This window comes from Sorex fumeus, unplaced genomic scaffold (genome assembly GCF_029834395.1).
Source record: "Sorex fumeus unplaced genomic scaffold, SorFum_2.1 ptg000044l, whole genome shotgun sequence".
NCBI classification, from domain to species: Eukaryota; Metazoa; Chordata; class Mammalia; order Eulipotyphla; family Soricidae; genus Sorex; species Sorex fumeus.
The window spans coordinates 25,233,534-25,249,097 of NW_026606101.1; the positions used below are offsets into that span (position 1 = coordinate 25,233,534).

Here is a 15,564-nt window from a genome sequence, read left to right on the forward strand (position 1 = left end):
ATAAAACTTTTAGAAAAAAGGAGAAACACTTTGTTATTAAATATGCTTCAGAGAAATTTCATTAGATAAGAGTTCTGCCAAAGGAATCAGAAAGATCAGCGATAGGGACTGGAGTGATATCACAGCGGGTAGGACGTTTGCCTTGCACGCAGCTGACCCAGGTTCGATTCCCAGCATCCCATATGGTCCCCTGAGCACCACCAGGAGTAATTCTGAGTGCAGAGCCAGGAGTAACCCCTGAGCATCAGCGGGTGTGACCCAAAAAGAAAAAAAAAAGAAAGAAAGATCAGCAATAAATTAATCATGTGACTTTGAGTAGGCTGGTGAACACTCTAAGCCCCAATTTCTACTGCAAAATGGGATGCTAACAACTACTAGACATGATATGATTACTGGAAAATTAGATGACACATGGAAAACAGGTACATATTAAGAACAACCATTGCTACCTTTGTGACACACTGTTAGTTTCCAAAACTGACACCTGAGTCAATCTAAAAATTAGTATCTCACTTGGTAACTTACAAGTATTTGTGTGATAAAAGAGTACAAGAAAATTAAGATTCAACATCAAAAGAGAGACAAAGGAAACAAAAGAAATTATGAAAAGGGAGAAATCTTGAAAGAAATATTTAATAAATACTAGATGCCTGTAGTTTTATTTCCCTTGGATGCTATTTTTATATATGCCTTGGAACACATTTTCTACATCAAAAATAATTAAATAATGCAAATGTTATTATTTTTTAAATCCCAGTCCCAGATCTCTAAATAGTCTACTATTTGAATTGGGGTTTTGGTGATAATTGATCCTCAGATATATAAATGCCATTGAGATAGTCTGAGATGTTCCATTTTCTATGGAGTTACTACCCACTGGTCTGTGACACTTTGAATGTCATTATTACTGAGATTTCATTAGAGCACACTGTGTTAGAATGTACCAAAATCATTTATTAATCTAGTGTGTTCTTTCAGTGGTGCAGATAAATCAGCTCTCAGTCTCAGTATGGGAATTGAGGCATTGCTGTTTCAGCTTTTTTAATTACTAGTATTTTCCTGTATATAAAGGATAATAATTTAGGCTTGTAACTTAGAACCTACTATAAAAAAATACCCCTAGGGCTGAACCAAAGGAAAGTCATCTGACTTTCATGGTGCTTCTTTCTCTGGATGTAAAAATTTTTATTCATATACATATGTATGAAAAATAAATCTGAAAGGGATGAATATGATTTTCACTTATATTATTTCAAGCAAATTCACAGACTCAAGAACTACCAGGTTTGTACCATGGCCCCCAAAACCTTATTTGAGGGACCCTTCCAAAACTAAGCAAAAATCAAATTATTAAAAACCTAAGTCATTCTTGGGGGCTGGAGAGACAGCACAGTGGGTAGGGCGTTTGCCTTGCACACGGCTGACCTGAGTTCGATTCCCAGCATCCCATATGGTCCCCCGAGCACGGCCAGAAGTAATTCCTGAGTGCATGAGCCAGGAGAAACCTCTGTGCATCGCTGGGTGTGACATAAAAACAAACAAACCAAAAAAAAAACCTAAGTCATTCTTGTCCTAAGAACCGTAAGACTAGACCTTCCACATTTTGTTTTTCACATTAATGTTTATCCTTCCTTAATTAAGAAACCCCAAGAGGAATTTGAAACATCTATAAGCTAGGACTCATAAAACAGTATCTTCCATTTATATTTTTTACTAGAGGCTGAAGTATACTAAATTAGCAAGCCTAATAAGCACTTAAAATATTTCCAAATAGCCAAAACACTATTTTGTCACAATAACTTAAACATTAATTTCATTATTTTTAGTCAATTCTGGAAAACAAAATTCAACAAAATGTTTTGATAATAGACCTTTTATGTACAAAGTACACTTAGATCCTGACATATACAAGGTGACTGAAGGCATAACCTCACTATGATGTGGTTCTTTATAGGGGGTTACTTAAGAGTTCTTCCTAGAGATAAAAGCATACTAAAAATACACTTTATTCTCCAATCAGGACAACTGTTATTGCTTTCTTGCCTAAAATTTGATCAGTGCTTCCAGCATACTTCTCTACCTCACAAAAAAGAAATGGAAAATGAAAACAACCAATTTTTTATTTATAACTTACAACACTGGTCTAATAGTCAAAAGATCCTTGACAACAAAGACAAAATGGTACACTAATCATTTTTATACATAATAAATGAAGCTAAGTAAGCCAAACATATATTAACTAAATCAATAAATATTTCCTTACTTAAACTGGATATTAGTTTTCTTTCAGGGAAATAAAAAAAAAATCCTATTGATAGCCACAAAATCATTTCTGGGATCCGTTATTTTAAGATGTAGAGGAAAAATAAATAAAGACATCAACTATGAAATCCTGACACCTGCTCAAGAAGTTGAACTCACTGCTTTCACAAGAATAAACATTCCATGAGGGCCCTAAAAGAGGCACTCCTTGGACCTGAAACAGAGCAAGGCATGTCAGTTTACAGTAAACATTTAATGTAATTAATTACATCAATTAACAGAGAAAATGCTAGTGATGACCCTTTAAAACCTAAGGGTCTGAAACCTTTAGAGAAAATCTAAAACATACATACATGTTTCTTTCACTGAAAAATCTCTTGATTTGAAAGAACAACTAACTGACAGGCTGGAGAGAGGGCTCAACAGATTGGCCTGCAGGGACTACAAGCAGGAGGCCCCACTGTGATCCCTGGTCCTGCATGATCCACTAAGCAACACCAAGAATGGCTGTTGAGCACTCGACCAGGAGTAACTTCTAAGCCTAGCCGGATGCACCCTCATACACAAAATAAAAAACTAAAGTCCATTTTCCATGAATTTAACCAAAGAGTATTGACTGAACAATAAATGAAGAGTTAAGATTCTGGAGGCAAACAACAAGAAGATATTACTTCTCTCTCAAAGTTTATCACTCAGTGGAGAAATCAGGAAAACAAAACCTAGTACAAAAATCTTATAAATTAATTATGATAAAGCCAATGGACTTAGAAAAAGAAAAAGGCAGAGAGAAATTTCTGGGAGCTAGGATATAAGACAGGCAGGGCACCAACTGAGTGGTGAGGAATGTCAGGAATGAGCATACTGTAATCATAAACTTAACTACAAAATCCACAGAGATGTTTGTAAAACCATGGGAGGACCTCTGAACGCTCTTCAAGTGGGTCAGGGTGCCTGCTGAAGGCTCTGGACTTCCTCCACAGTCCCTGCTAGTAGCTACACTCCCTGGCTTGCATCACGAATCATAGGGCTTGGGCCTACATTCTAGTTCCTACCCTCATCCATCATTCCATTAAGGTTCCCGCTGCTGCCCATGCTATAACTTTGTCAAGTTTTTATCTCTTCTAATGAAAACAATGACAATCCGGCATCACATTGCTGGAATGATCAATGTTCGATCAAACAATGCATGCAGAACATGTGATATTAACCAGTGTAATTATTTTCTGTGACTGAAATGACTGTGTTAATGAAGCTGACAACAAAGGTGAGGGTACTTGGTGGAAACAATCTGAAATCAGCCCCTGTATTTTAGTTTATGAGCTTCTCTTCGGCACAGCAATTTTCACCAAGTTCATTTAAAAATGTGGTGAAGCTCAATCTGGAAGAAAGAATGAAGTTGGACGGAAGCTCTTAATTTGTCTGATGTCACACGACTACTAGAATATCTAACATACAGAAAGAGCAGAGGCCACAGTGGGTTTTCCTCACATATTAAAGAACTGTCCACCCAAAAATACTAATATGCCCTGGTGAGAAGCACTGAAGAGTAAGACAGACAAGAGACACTCAGTAAACATTTACTAAATAATTGAATGTTCTATATGCTTGTTTTTTTCCTCAAAGCATAATCCTGAATTCAAGGAATACAGGTCTTTCATCTACACAACGAGGTCCACAGCCCTGAATTTAGTACATACTATCAAACATTCAATTGCGAAGTAAAAGAATGCAAGAAGTTGTAAATATAAGGTATTTCATTCATCTATAAGAAAGATATTAGAAAAAAATACTAAAACCTAAACATTCTAGGGAACTGTATCAGTCTTCTCTATCTCCAAAGGTCTAGTTTCACGTGTTAAATATGACCACACCAAGAAAAAGTCAGAAAAAGCAAAAGCTGCAAAGATCTATATGCTTTACAGAGGTGTCACGGTAGCACTGTCCTCATCAACTTTGTTGTTCAACAACTTGCTCGAGTGGGTCCAGTAACGTCTCCATCGTGAGACTTGTTGTTACTGTGTTTGGCATACTGAATACATCACGGGTAGCTCGCCAGGCTTTGCCATGCAGGTGAGATACTCTCAGTAACTTGCAGGGTTCTCCCAGAGGGGCGGAGGAATCGAACCCGGCTCAACAGAGCCGATGCACGCAAGGCAAACGCCCTACCGCTGTGCTATCGCTCCAGCCCTTACAGAGGTAAAATGACATAAAGGCATAATTTTCTCTTACATATTAATTTACCATTGGGAAGATCAAAATTAGGATATCTGGATATTTACTTATTACCTTAAGGGAGAAAAAAAATACCACTAGAACAGCATACAAAGTGCACTATATTGAAGTTTTTCCTGTTTCAAATAAGCAAAACTAGTATTCTCAAGAATCAAAATACTGGGATACAAGCAAGATTAAAACAGAAAAAGTTACAAATGAATGAAGATAATATGAAACAATAGAAACAGAAAAAACACCAGAAGGAATTTTAAAGATTAAATAACGTTGCCTGATACTCCCTCCTTCCAAAAAGATGAAACAATTTTCATCATAGGTTAAGGGGGAAAAAAGTTAAAAAGAAAAGAAGCAAAAAGCAATAAAAGGTTAAAAAAAAAGTAATAAGTCCAAAGCATTAAATGAAATGATACAACTAGTAATGGATTTTTTAAAAAGGTTTCCGCAAAAAAAGATGAAATAATTTAATTATAATTAATTGACATTTCTCCTGATAAATATGCTTTCAAACTGTAAAGGCCCAGAACTAAGAAAGAAAAAATCTAATAGGAGAGTTCTTCATTTCTCAGAGCAGACACACATGGCTAGGTCTCCAAAATAAATTAAAATATCAACAAGTAAATAAACTGTCAATGGATTATTGTAGCCTTGTATGAAATGAAATATTAAAAAAAAAGTATTAGGAGAGTTAGAATACAAGCACACAAAATAAATTTTATTTTAAAACTGTCAAAGTAATATCAGATTCTAAATTCTACCATAAAGCTTCCTTATTTGCTTCTTCAGAGAAGTAAAATAGATGGTCATAATCTGCCTCCATTCAGTGTGACCTGTTCATCTGAACAAAACATTATCACGGAACTAGATTGTTTATCTTTATGTCTAGATCAGAAGAACAATCTGGTCATATACTGCTCCAACAAATTCTTAAGAAAAAAATTGTAGGTGGTTCACTGAGAATATAATGAATTTTATGTATTTTTCCAGAGTTGGATTTTGTCAAAGAAAAAGGAGGAAATATCACCAACAGACAAGAACCGCAGGATTTCTTCAAGACCAGCAATCTCTCGGGTTCTTGCATATTAAAAGATGAATGTAACAGTTTAAATCCGCTTTCCAGTCTTGCTTCAAGTTGACCTCCTATGAAGAATACTCAGGGACTAGAAAACCATTAGAATAATCTCAAATGTCTACACTGCTGAATTCCAAATTACAAATCTCATTTTGCATCCGAGCTGAAACAAACCATGGGAATATGGTGAGTTTGGAACAATTTTCTGTCTAGATCCCTACATTTGAAAGGAAATAAAATTGGAACTGTCATCAAGAGCAGCTCATTCATAAATAATCCTTAATTGGAGTTACATTTACCCGTGCTTTAGTGTTCTTTCACTTAAAAATCTCTGTTATGCTAGAAGGAAATTTAGGAAGGGACTGAAGCAATTCAACATAACTGGTCTAGTCTTTAACCTTCATCGTGCACATACACAAATCCAGATTTAATCAAAAAACAGATCTCAGAAAAAACTATTGTTTAAGCATCTACTGAAGGAAACAAAAATCTGTATATGACAACATAAAGTCTCTGTTAAACTCTTAAAATCATTACAAACGTGACAATCCCTGAAGAGTTTGATTTACTTTAGAAGTGTCTCCATTAAAAAATAAATGATTCCCTTACTATCAACCAAAGCAGTTAACTGGTTTATTTTAACAAATGCTTCATGTACACGTTTCTTCAAAATTCTCATTGGTATATTATGATACCAAAGGCATTTTGCTTTTGCGATCTAAAATGTACCCTTCTTTACAAAAAGTGAAAACAGGTTTGAAAGGGGGTACCCCCTATTATGTTCTTTGAAATGTCAGTGTAGGCCCTGGTTTCACGCTAAGGATTCCACTCCAACACCCATTGCCTGCAATCTTAATTCAAAGGAAGGAAATTTGGTCTTGGACACTTAAGAAATGATCCAATTCTGTGAATGAGCCTTCAATGCAAAATCAATTATTTAACAGCAGTAATCAAGTATGTATACTGCGTGAAATCACAAACCAAGACGATGTGCTTTTGTCTCTGTTATTATTTCCCCAGGAACGAGTTATTTTCCCTGAAAGCACATCATTGTGGTTTCTGGCTTCTATCTCTGCCCAGTGCAGGTCTCAAGCCTCCTTTCCACTGCGATCTACCTCCCTAGGGGAAGTTAGGCTTAAAACGAAGATGAACAAGTAAATCTCTTGCCTGGTACTAATTCAGAACCATAGCCCCCCTTGTACTTTCAGCAAAAGCCATTCTCCACTATCCACCTGCTCGCCTTCGAAAGGGACAATTTATTCCAGCCCTTGCCTTGAAGATTCTAGCACCATCGAATTACCCAGAAAGTCACCCCCCCCAAACCCGCAAGAGATTGTCCAAAAAAAAAAAAAACTAAAAGATGATGTGAAACTCTTTAAAACTCGCCCCCAAACTTTAATTTTTTTTTTTTTACCAAGACATCCGAAGACACTCAAAAGGAAGCCCGCCCGCGAGGCTCTGCACACACCGCTGGCATCCCTCCTCCACTGCTCTACAATGTATCATTCAAGGAACACCTTGCACTTTCAAGGATCTTGTGACACCGACCAGTCCAGGAGCGCCATCCTTCTCCCTCTCCGGACACACCAATCTCAAAACCCATTTTTCACCCCTTCCTTGGCCCCTTCTTCCCCTTTCCTCGATCAACCGCCCACCTCACACCCCATCCCAAAACCAGCTTGCCAGGCGCGGAGTGCAGGACACCCTCTGCGGGCGCGGCGGCGGCGGCGGCGGCGGCGGCGGCCGCCGCGCGGGTGCGCATGCGCCATCGCGTTCCGGCGCTGCAGGTTGTCAGCAGGGCGGCTCCGGGGGGCTGCCCCCAGGTCGCCCCCAAAGCCCCTCGGAGTCGCGTCGGGAAAAGCCCACGCTGGGGCTCGTGGCCGGGCAGTGTGGAGGTCGCGGGTGGGGGGCGGAGGCTCCCGCCGGGGCCTGCCGCGGGCGGGCGGCCACACTCACAATTTCAGCATCCACTCGCCCTCCATCACCATGGTCCAGTTGGAGGCCGTCATGGGCTGCACCAGGCTGCGCTCCACGGGCCCCGCGGCCTGCTCGGAGTCGGCCGCCCCCTGCGCGGACAGCCAGGCGACCACCAGCAGCGCCGTCAACAGATGGCCCGCCATGTTGGGGCGCGCGGCCACGCTTCCTCGCGGGGCCGTGCGGGGGCCGGAGAGCGCGGGCGTCGCGACGCCTTCGCGGCCGGCCGGACGCAGGCTGCGGCTCCCCGGGCTGTCGGCGGCGAGTCCCGGCGGCCCCGCCTCCCGTCCGGCCGCGGTGACAGGCCCAGCGGTGGCGAGTGGGCGGCCGGCGCGGCCTCTTATCCGCCGGGGCCTGCCGAGGCCACGCCCCCTCGCGCCGGGACTCGCGGTTGCCCCGGGCGTCGGTTGCCTTGGCAACGGCCGCCAGTTCTTCCCGACCGCGCGGCTGAAAATAAACAGATGACCCCACGCTGCTAGCTGAGAGCGCGCAGCGCGCGTGCCCAGGCGCCGCAGTCAACGGGTGGGCGCGTGCGGGTTGTCCCTTAGGGCAACGTGGCCTGTATTTGTAAAAAAGAAAAAAAAAAAAAAAGGAAAAAAATTCTATCCCTTGTTCCAGGGTCGCAAAAATGATTAGCATTCAACTGCAAAAAAAAAAAAAAGAACTGTTTTGAGAAATGGAGGGGTCAGAGAGAAGAACATTTAAGTCCTCTCTGCGAATGTATATTTAAGTGTGACAGTTTCATGGGAGGAAATCGTGAAACTGGGTTTCGCAATTCTTTTTTGCAAAATCATATTCATTTCACACAAACCTTGAAGAAGCGGGCAGTAGCAGATAAAATGAGTCTGTTAGTGAAAATGTTGCAAGTGCCAATGAAATGAACTTCACAGTTCTTGCTGATTGCTTTCGTTCTTCCTTCCTTCCTTTCTTTCTCTCTTAAAATACATATTTTAATACATATGTATCTTTCTCCCTTCCTTCCTTCCTTTCTTTCTTTTTTGTCAGATCTAAAATGAGTACTTTTAAATGATCTCCGGTTACATTTCCAGACACACTGCAGATACATCTGCACCTTAAGACTACTACATTGTTCGTATAAATGACTGAATTGCAATTAAAAAGAGGATATATTTTCCAGAATTTGTGCTACAGGCATGTACTAAGTATGCACAGCATAAAATTGGTAACATGGTCAATATCACATGAATTATATATGATTTGTGCATTGGGATTAAAACAAAGACAGATAATCAATTAAAAGTATTGTAGGGCACTTAAGATCTATTTCCAGTCAGCAGTGATAGAAGAGAATGATTAATTTTACCGAAGGAGAACTTCTTACTTGAGTTAAATATTAATTAGTAGCAGCTAAAAGCTATGTGGACCTAATCCTTATTATCAAAATACAGAGTCCCAGTGTTAACAAACATTTGTAAATTTGAGGAATGTCCTCATAATGAGTGTGACTATGATCATTATTATATATAGATTAATGCTATAACATAAAATCCAATAAATTATCGTGCTTGTAGAAAGAAATAATTTTTATACCAGAAAACTTTCATTCTTAGCAGTCAAGCTTATATGATACGTATGGAGGAAAAGTGAAATTTTCAAAATAATTTATGATGTTTTAAAAATTCTCATAATTTTGTTGGAGCAAGCAATAGGAAATAAATGTGTTATATGCCTGTCAAGGTGGCAGATTGGGAGTGGCAGGGAACCTGAGGATAAGAAAAATTATCATATTATTAAAATATGTATCTATATACTGTATGACTGAAACTGTATCATAAACAGCTTTGTAACTGTAGCTCATGGTGATTCATTAAAAAAAAAAAGGAAAAGGAAAAGAAAAGAAAAAAGAGTGGCACAAAATATAACCTCCAGAAAGCAGGAGGAGGCTGGCACTTTAGCACTATAGCACTGTCCTCCCTTGTTCATCAATTTGGCTCGAGTGAGCACCAGTAAAGTCTCCATTGTGAGACTTGTCACTGTGTTTGGCATATGGAATACACCACAGGGAGCTTGCCAGGCTCTGCCTTGCAGGCGGGATAGGCTCTCCCCGAGAGGGATGGAGGAATCAAACCTGCGTTGGCCGCGTGCAAGGCAAATGCCCTACTCCTTGTGCTATATAACTCCAGCCAGAGAAAGAGGATAGCATAAAATTTTCTTCTTTTTTAGAGATTTGGGTTAAAGGTGGTGAAATATTTCTAAGTGAAACAATATGTCTAGCATTCATCTTATTATATCACAGAAATAAACTGGGGGGAGTAGAGGGAAGATGGAAGAAACAGCAACATCACAACATAATCCGTATGGAAACTGAGTTAATTTTTACTATTTTACTCATGTGTATGCTGGAATTTTTTTTTTAAATGAAATTCAACATAGTACTTGAGGCACGAAAAAAACTTTGCTGCAGCTCTTCTTATAAATAACAAAATGTAACTACAAGAAATTCATTTCTTGGTAAGACAAAGGTCAGTAAGAAAGGAGTAATGTAACAGTGCCAGTCAGGGAGTGAGAGGACCACACAGAGCGGGCTAAGAAGTGGTTACTGCTGTACCATGACTAGCATCTCTTCCAGAATCAAAACCTGTTAACAGGGTCTGAAGAGATAGTAAATCTTAATTTTTTTTTTCTGAGTCCAACTCAGTTTCAATCCCTGGTACCCTGTCTAGTCCCCTGAGCCCTGCCAAGAGTAATCCCTGAGCACAGAACCAGGGGTAAGCCCTGAGGCCTAAGTACACAGCCCAGTGAGGCCCATCCCCACCACAATTCCCTGAAATATCATTCAACATTACGATTCTGTCGACATGAAGGTCAAAATAGAATTAATTTCAAGTATTATTTGAAAGCAACAACATACTATCAAATGCTAAAATTTTCCTGCATTAAAGTCAAATTTATTTATCGTGATACAAAGTCCTTCTCAATATAGCTTCAATTTTGCCCACTTTAAATTCCACCATTCCCATGACCCGCAGTACTCCACTACCACAAAGCTACTACTCATTCCCCAAATACTGATAAAATCTTTTAGAATATATGAAAGATCCTATTTTACTGGTCACTGCATTTCTTCCTCATCTTTGTACTTGAGGAGAGACTTGAGTAACAGAAGCATTTTTTTTTCATCCCTAGTTCTCTGTATTTCCCATAGTAGTCACATTGTTACTCGATTTACTTTATAATCAAGCACTGTATTATTCTAGTTACAATCACTGTACCTGTAGAAAACATGAATGGGCTAACATTTATTAGACAGAGTTGACTCATTCCTGTTTATTTAACACATTCCCTACCACGAATCAATCAGTCACAGCACACATTAATTTCAGCAAATCAGGCGGCTGTGCAATGGCACTCTTTCAGGAGTGAGCTACTGCTCCTTGGCCAGATGAACATTTATTGAGCAAATACAAAGTATCTACATATCAGGGTAAGAGGCTAGTGTACAGTAATCAGAGAAACAGTGAAACCGAAAACAATTCCTAATATTAAAATAAAAGCCAATCACTTGATCCCTTGATCACTTGACATCCCATTACTCATCAATTTGCTCCAGCCAGCGCCAGTAACATCTCCATTCGTCCCTGTCATGTGCTAGTGTAGCCCAAAGGCGTCTGCTCGTTCTAGGAACACAAACAGTCTCAAACCCATCATAAAGGGTCTTGATGAAGAAGTCTGACCATTTCATAGGCGGGCGGCCACGCAATCTTTTGACGTCCCATGGAATCCAGTCAGTAATGGCTCTGGTCCAGCGGTCAGTGATCTCCAAATCTCATTACGTGCCCAGCCCATCTGATTTTCGACGCCTTGGCAAATGAGACGGCTTTCCTGATTCTTGATGTCGACGGAGGTCAGAACTCTGGATTCCTTCTCTCACTTGAGTGAAGCGTGATACTCCAAGCATAGCCCTTTCGATTCCTCTTGGGGGACATGAAGAGTGTTCTCATCCTGTTTTCGCAGGGCCCAGATCTCTGAGGCATATGTAATGCAGGAAGAACAGTGGAATTGAAGAGATGTGCCCAGAACTGGAGATTCTTTGTCCTCTTAGCTATTTCTTCGACGCTCTTAAAGGTGTTTCAAGCTGCTCTCTTCCTTCTGCACAACTCAGGTGCCAGGTCATTTGTCATATTGACTTCTCGACCTAGGTACACACAACTGCTGCATTCGAGATGTTCGTCCCATTGAGAGCAAATGGAACATCAGAAATGAGACTGTTTCTCATAAACGTCTTCATGAGATTCGGCTGTAGTCCAACCTTTCCACACTCATGGTGGAAGTCGGCCAGCATTTGTGCCTCTTGGCTGATGTTTGGTGTTATTAGAATGATGTCATCAGCAAAGCGGAGGTGGTGTAGTTGCCGACTATCTTCACTCCCATTTCTTCCCATCCCAGTCGTTGCATTACATTCTCGAGGGTGGCACTGAAGAGTTTCGGTGAAACGGTATCACCCTGCTGAACCCCTCTCTTGACATCAATGATCACCTCCTGTAGAATGGTGAGATTCTGGTAGTGTATCCACAATACAGCTCACAGGGGATACTGATGTATTGAGTTTGAATGCCCTGTTTGGCTAGGGCCTCAATGACCGCTTCAGTCTCAACAGAATCAAAGGCCTTCTTTAAATCAATGAACATTAGACAGAGAGGCATCTTCAAGATGCCGAGAAACCTCAATGAGCTTGGTTATCGTGTGGATATGGTCGATGGTGCTGAATCCTTTGCGGAACCTGGCTTGCTCACATGGTTGTCCTCCATCTAGTGTTCTGCTAATCCTATTCAGGATGACTGAGTGAACAACTTGTAGATGACAAACAATAGGCAGACCGGGCGATAGTTGCCAATGTCGTGGATGTCTCCCTTCTTGTACAGTAGTACAGTCCTGCTGGTTTTCCACTGGTATGGAACCTTGCATTCAGACAGGTAGAATGTGAAGAGCTGAGCCAGTGTATGGATGAGTACCGATAGAAGATTCTTCAGGTGTTTGGGTCTGACCTTGTCTGCACCGGGTGCTGTTCGCTTCTTTACCGATGAAATGACATGTCAGATTTTGGAAGGGAGAACTTTGGGAATGACATATCCATCCTGCGGAATTTGGTATGTGGGCAGGTGGCCATGGCTATCGAAGAGATCCGAGTAGAAGTCATGGATAATCTTCTCCATTGCCCTTCTGGAAGACGTGATAGATCCATCAGGACGTCGGAGGGCAGTCATCTTGGTCTTGTAGTTGGCGGAGGACAGGCGGGCGTTACGAATGCTTTTTCCAGCTTCTGCCACATCTGCCAGCACTGCTGCCTTTCTCTCTTTGAGGTCTTCCTTTATCTTCCTTGATATAAAAGCCAATATTGGTTTCTATTTTCAAAGGAAACTCAGGGAATATGTGGGCTGTGGCAACATGATAAGACCACAGACAATGAGACCTGTGCTTGCATGTCATTTCAGTTCCCTGGAAACACTTCTGTGTTCTAGCACGTACTCCATGTCTGTCTTATACACCATGCCTCCAACAATTCCCCTTACTCTATACTTTTCCTTCAACACCTCTACCCTACTTAAGTCTTCTGAATGACACATATTTAAGCAGAATCTTGTATGGGTTCTTCTGAATTCACAACAAGTTAGCAAGAACCTATTTAAGAGAAACCCAACTTTTTGTGGACCAGCAAGATAGTACAGCAGATCAGGTCTTGCACATGGTCAACTCCAGTTCAATCCCTGCCACTGCATATGGTCTCCCAGAGTCCAACCAATAGTGACACCTTAGCACAGAATCATGAATAAGGCACTGAGCACTGCCATGTGTGGACCTAAAACCAAACCAAGGAAGGAAGGAAGGAGAGAAAAAAGAGAAAAGAAAAGGAGAGAGGGCTGGAAGGAGGGAGAGGAGAGTAAAAAAGGAAGGAAGGAAAGAAGGAAGGAAGGAAGGACGGAAGGAAGGAAGGAAGGAAGAGAAAGAGAGAGAGAGAAACAAACCAGCTTGCATGACTAGCACCTCACATAAGGGCAAGAAAGACACCCACAATCATGATGTTACAGCCAGTGTCTTATTAAATCTGTGTTCTCTAGTGGGTGGGGGTGGTACTTGTTTTCCTCCTTGCTGCTCAATTCTGCTAAGAGCACTCTTTAGTTGCCTATTAAATAATTGATTTGGCTACAATTTTATAATTATAGGAGCCTCCAGTAGCTATATGTACTCTATCTTCTCAGATCAAATTACTCAGAACCACATCCCTAGCCTGCATGAGAAAATATGGAATTTTGCAGAGTTAATGCCCTCTTTTTCCATTTTGTCACCCCCCAGTAGGAACTCTCCCTCCCAGGTTAAAAAGCTTTGCCTTAGTTATATCTGAGCTATGACATAACAGAATACTCACCTCTTAACGCTGCTTGGAATAGTCATCTTCCCACTTGGCCTCCATGATCCCCATCCCCTGGTATTCAAGCCATTTGTGTAATCATCCCAATTCATTCAATACTGATTCTACTGACTCATGGTTCATGAAGAGAATTTGTAATAGTGGGTTATCGAAGCTGGAGTAACAATGGGTAGGGCACTTGCCTTGCATGCGGCCAACATGGGTTTGATCCTTGGCACCCCATACGGTCCCCTAGTCCCCATCAGTAATGGTCCCTGAGCACAGAGCATGTGTGAACCCTCACCCCTCAAAGAAAATAAGACGTGAGCTGTCATTTCTGTGATTAAGTACACAAAGCATCTATTGCATTCTCTTCTTTGCATACTCTGAGATTAGACAGTATATGGTGTGAGGACAGGCCCAAAATGGACCACCAGAATTAATTTAGCTTAGCTTAACAGGAACCCACATTGCAAAATAACTGGTTTTTCTGCCCCTGAGCAAGGAATTCAGATACAGGTGCCCCAAGTTGCAAGTCAAGAGAAGGGTGGGGGGTCAGACCAGATAACCAGATGTTTCTCACAAGACCCAGGACTGCCCTAAAAACCAGGATGTTCCTAAGCACTGCCGCAAATGCTGATCTTTAAACTATAGGCTAAGGAATGATGTGCTTTAAAATGGATTGGTCAGGAAAGTGTGGATTGTTACAAATCTATTGGCTATGAAATGAGTGAGCTCTGCTCTAACGGCTGATGAAGGCCTATATAAGATCTCCTTTGGAGAAGCTCGGAGTCTTGCCCATCCTGCTGGACCTGTATGTCTGCATAGGCAGCTTGACCCTGGCTAGCCAGTCTTAAAATAAACCCTGCTTACTGTTTGCAGTGTCTGGAGTCTCTTTGTCGTTAAAGGGAGATCACAATCCGAGTCCTAACATATGGAGAGGTTTAAGTTATAAGGAAAAAAGGGTCAACTTGTGATGGTTTCCAGCCAACTTCATGTGAGAAAATAAAGCCTTAGTCCAATAGCCCTGGAAGAACAAAATCCAGCCCGTCAAGAGATTTCAACCACTTATTGATACTGAGGGACATTATGTACACAGATGGGCAATTGGAAATCACTGCTGTAAACGCCCATGTTTTTACCCTTGTTCTATAAGCAGAATCTTCCCCTACTAGAGAAATAATTAACAAGAACAAACAACAACTGTCGTCCTGTTGTTCATCAATTTGCTCGAGCAAGCCCAGTAAGTTCTCCATTTTGAGACTTGTTGTTACTGTTTTTGGCATATTGAATATATCATGGGTACTCTCGGTAGCTTGCCAGGCTCTCCGAGAGGGGCGGAGGAATCGAACCCGGCTCTGCCGGGCTGGCTGCATGCACGGCAAATGCCCTACCGATGTGCTACCGCTCCAGCCCACTAAAATCTCAGAGAAAAAAGTTTCATTGGGTCCTGGAAAGTGGTATAATAATCATTTTGTAAAGTTAATTAAAATTAGGATAATTGGTTAGGGTAAACCATGGATACTGGGTCAGTTCTCAATCCTTTCCATTAGTATCTGAGGAATTACAGCTTTAAGAAGGTTGGTACAAGGTCCTGGAAGAAAGAGCTGTCCTTCCCAAAATAGTTTCCAATAGTGGCACTTCTGGGCAACCATGGTAA

The 15,564-nt window shown here is 41.2% G+C and overlaps 1 protein-coding gene across 1 annotated transcript in view; it reads right to left on the minus strand.

Moving 5' to 3' along the window:
• The window catches only part of TMX4 (thioredoxin related transmembrane protein 4), a 44,102-nt gene extending 36,307 nt beyond the window's left edge, over positions 1–7,795 (minus strand). Inside the window, exon 1 of the mRNA XM_056121709.1 lies at positions 7,520–7,795. Coding sequence (XP_055977684.1) covers positions 7,520–7,683 — 164 coding nt within the window. The 5' untranslated portion in view covers positions 7,684–7,795. The remainder of the gene's footprint in view (positions 1–7,519) is intronic.
• Between the last annotated feature and the right edge of the window lie 7,769 nt (positions 7,796–15,564).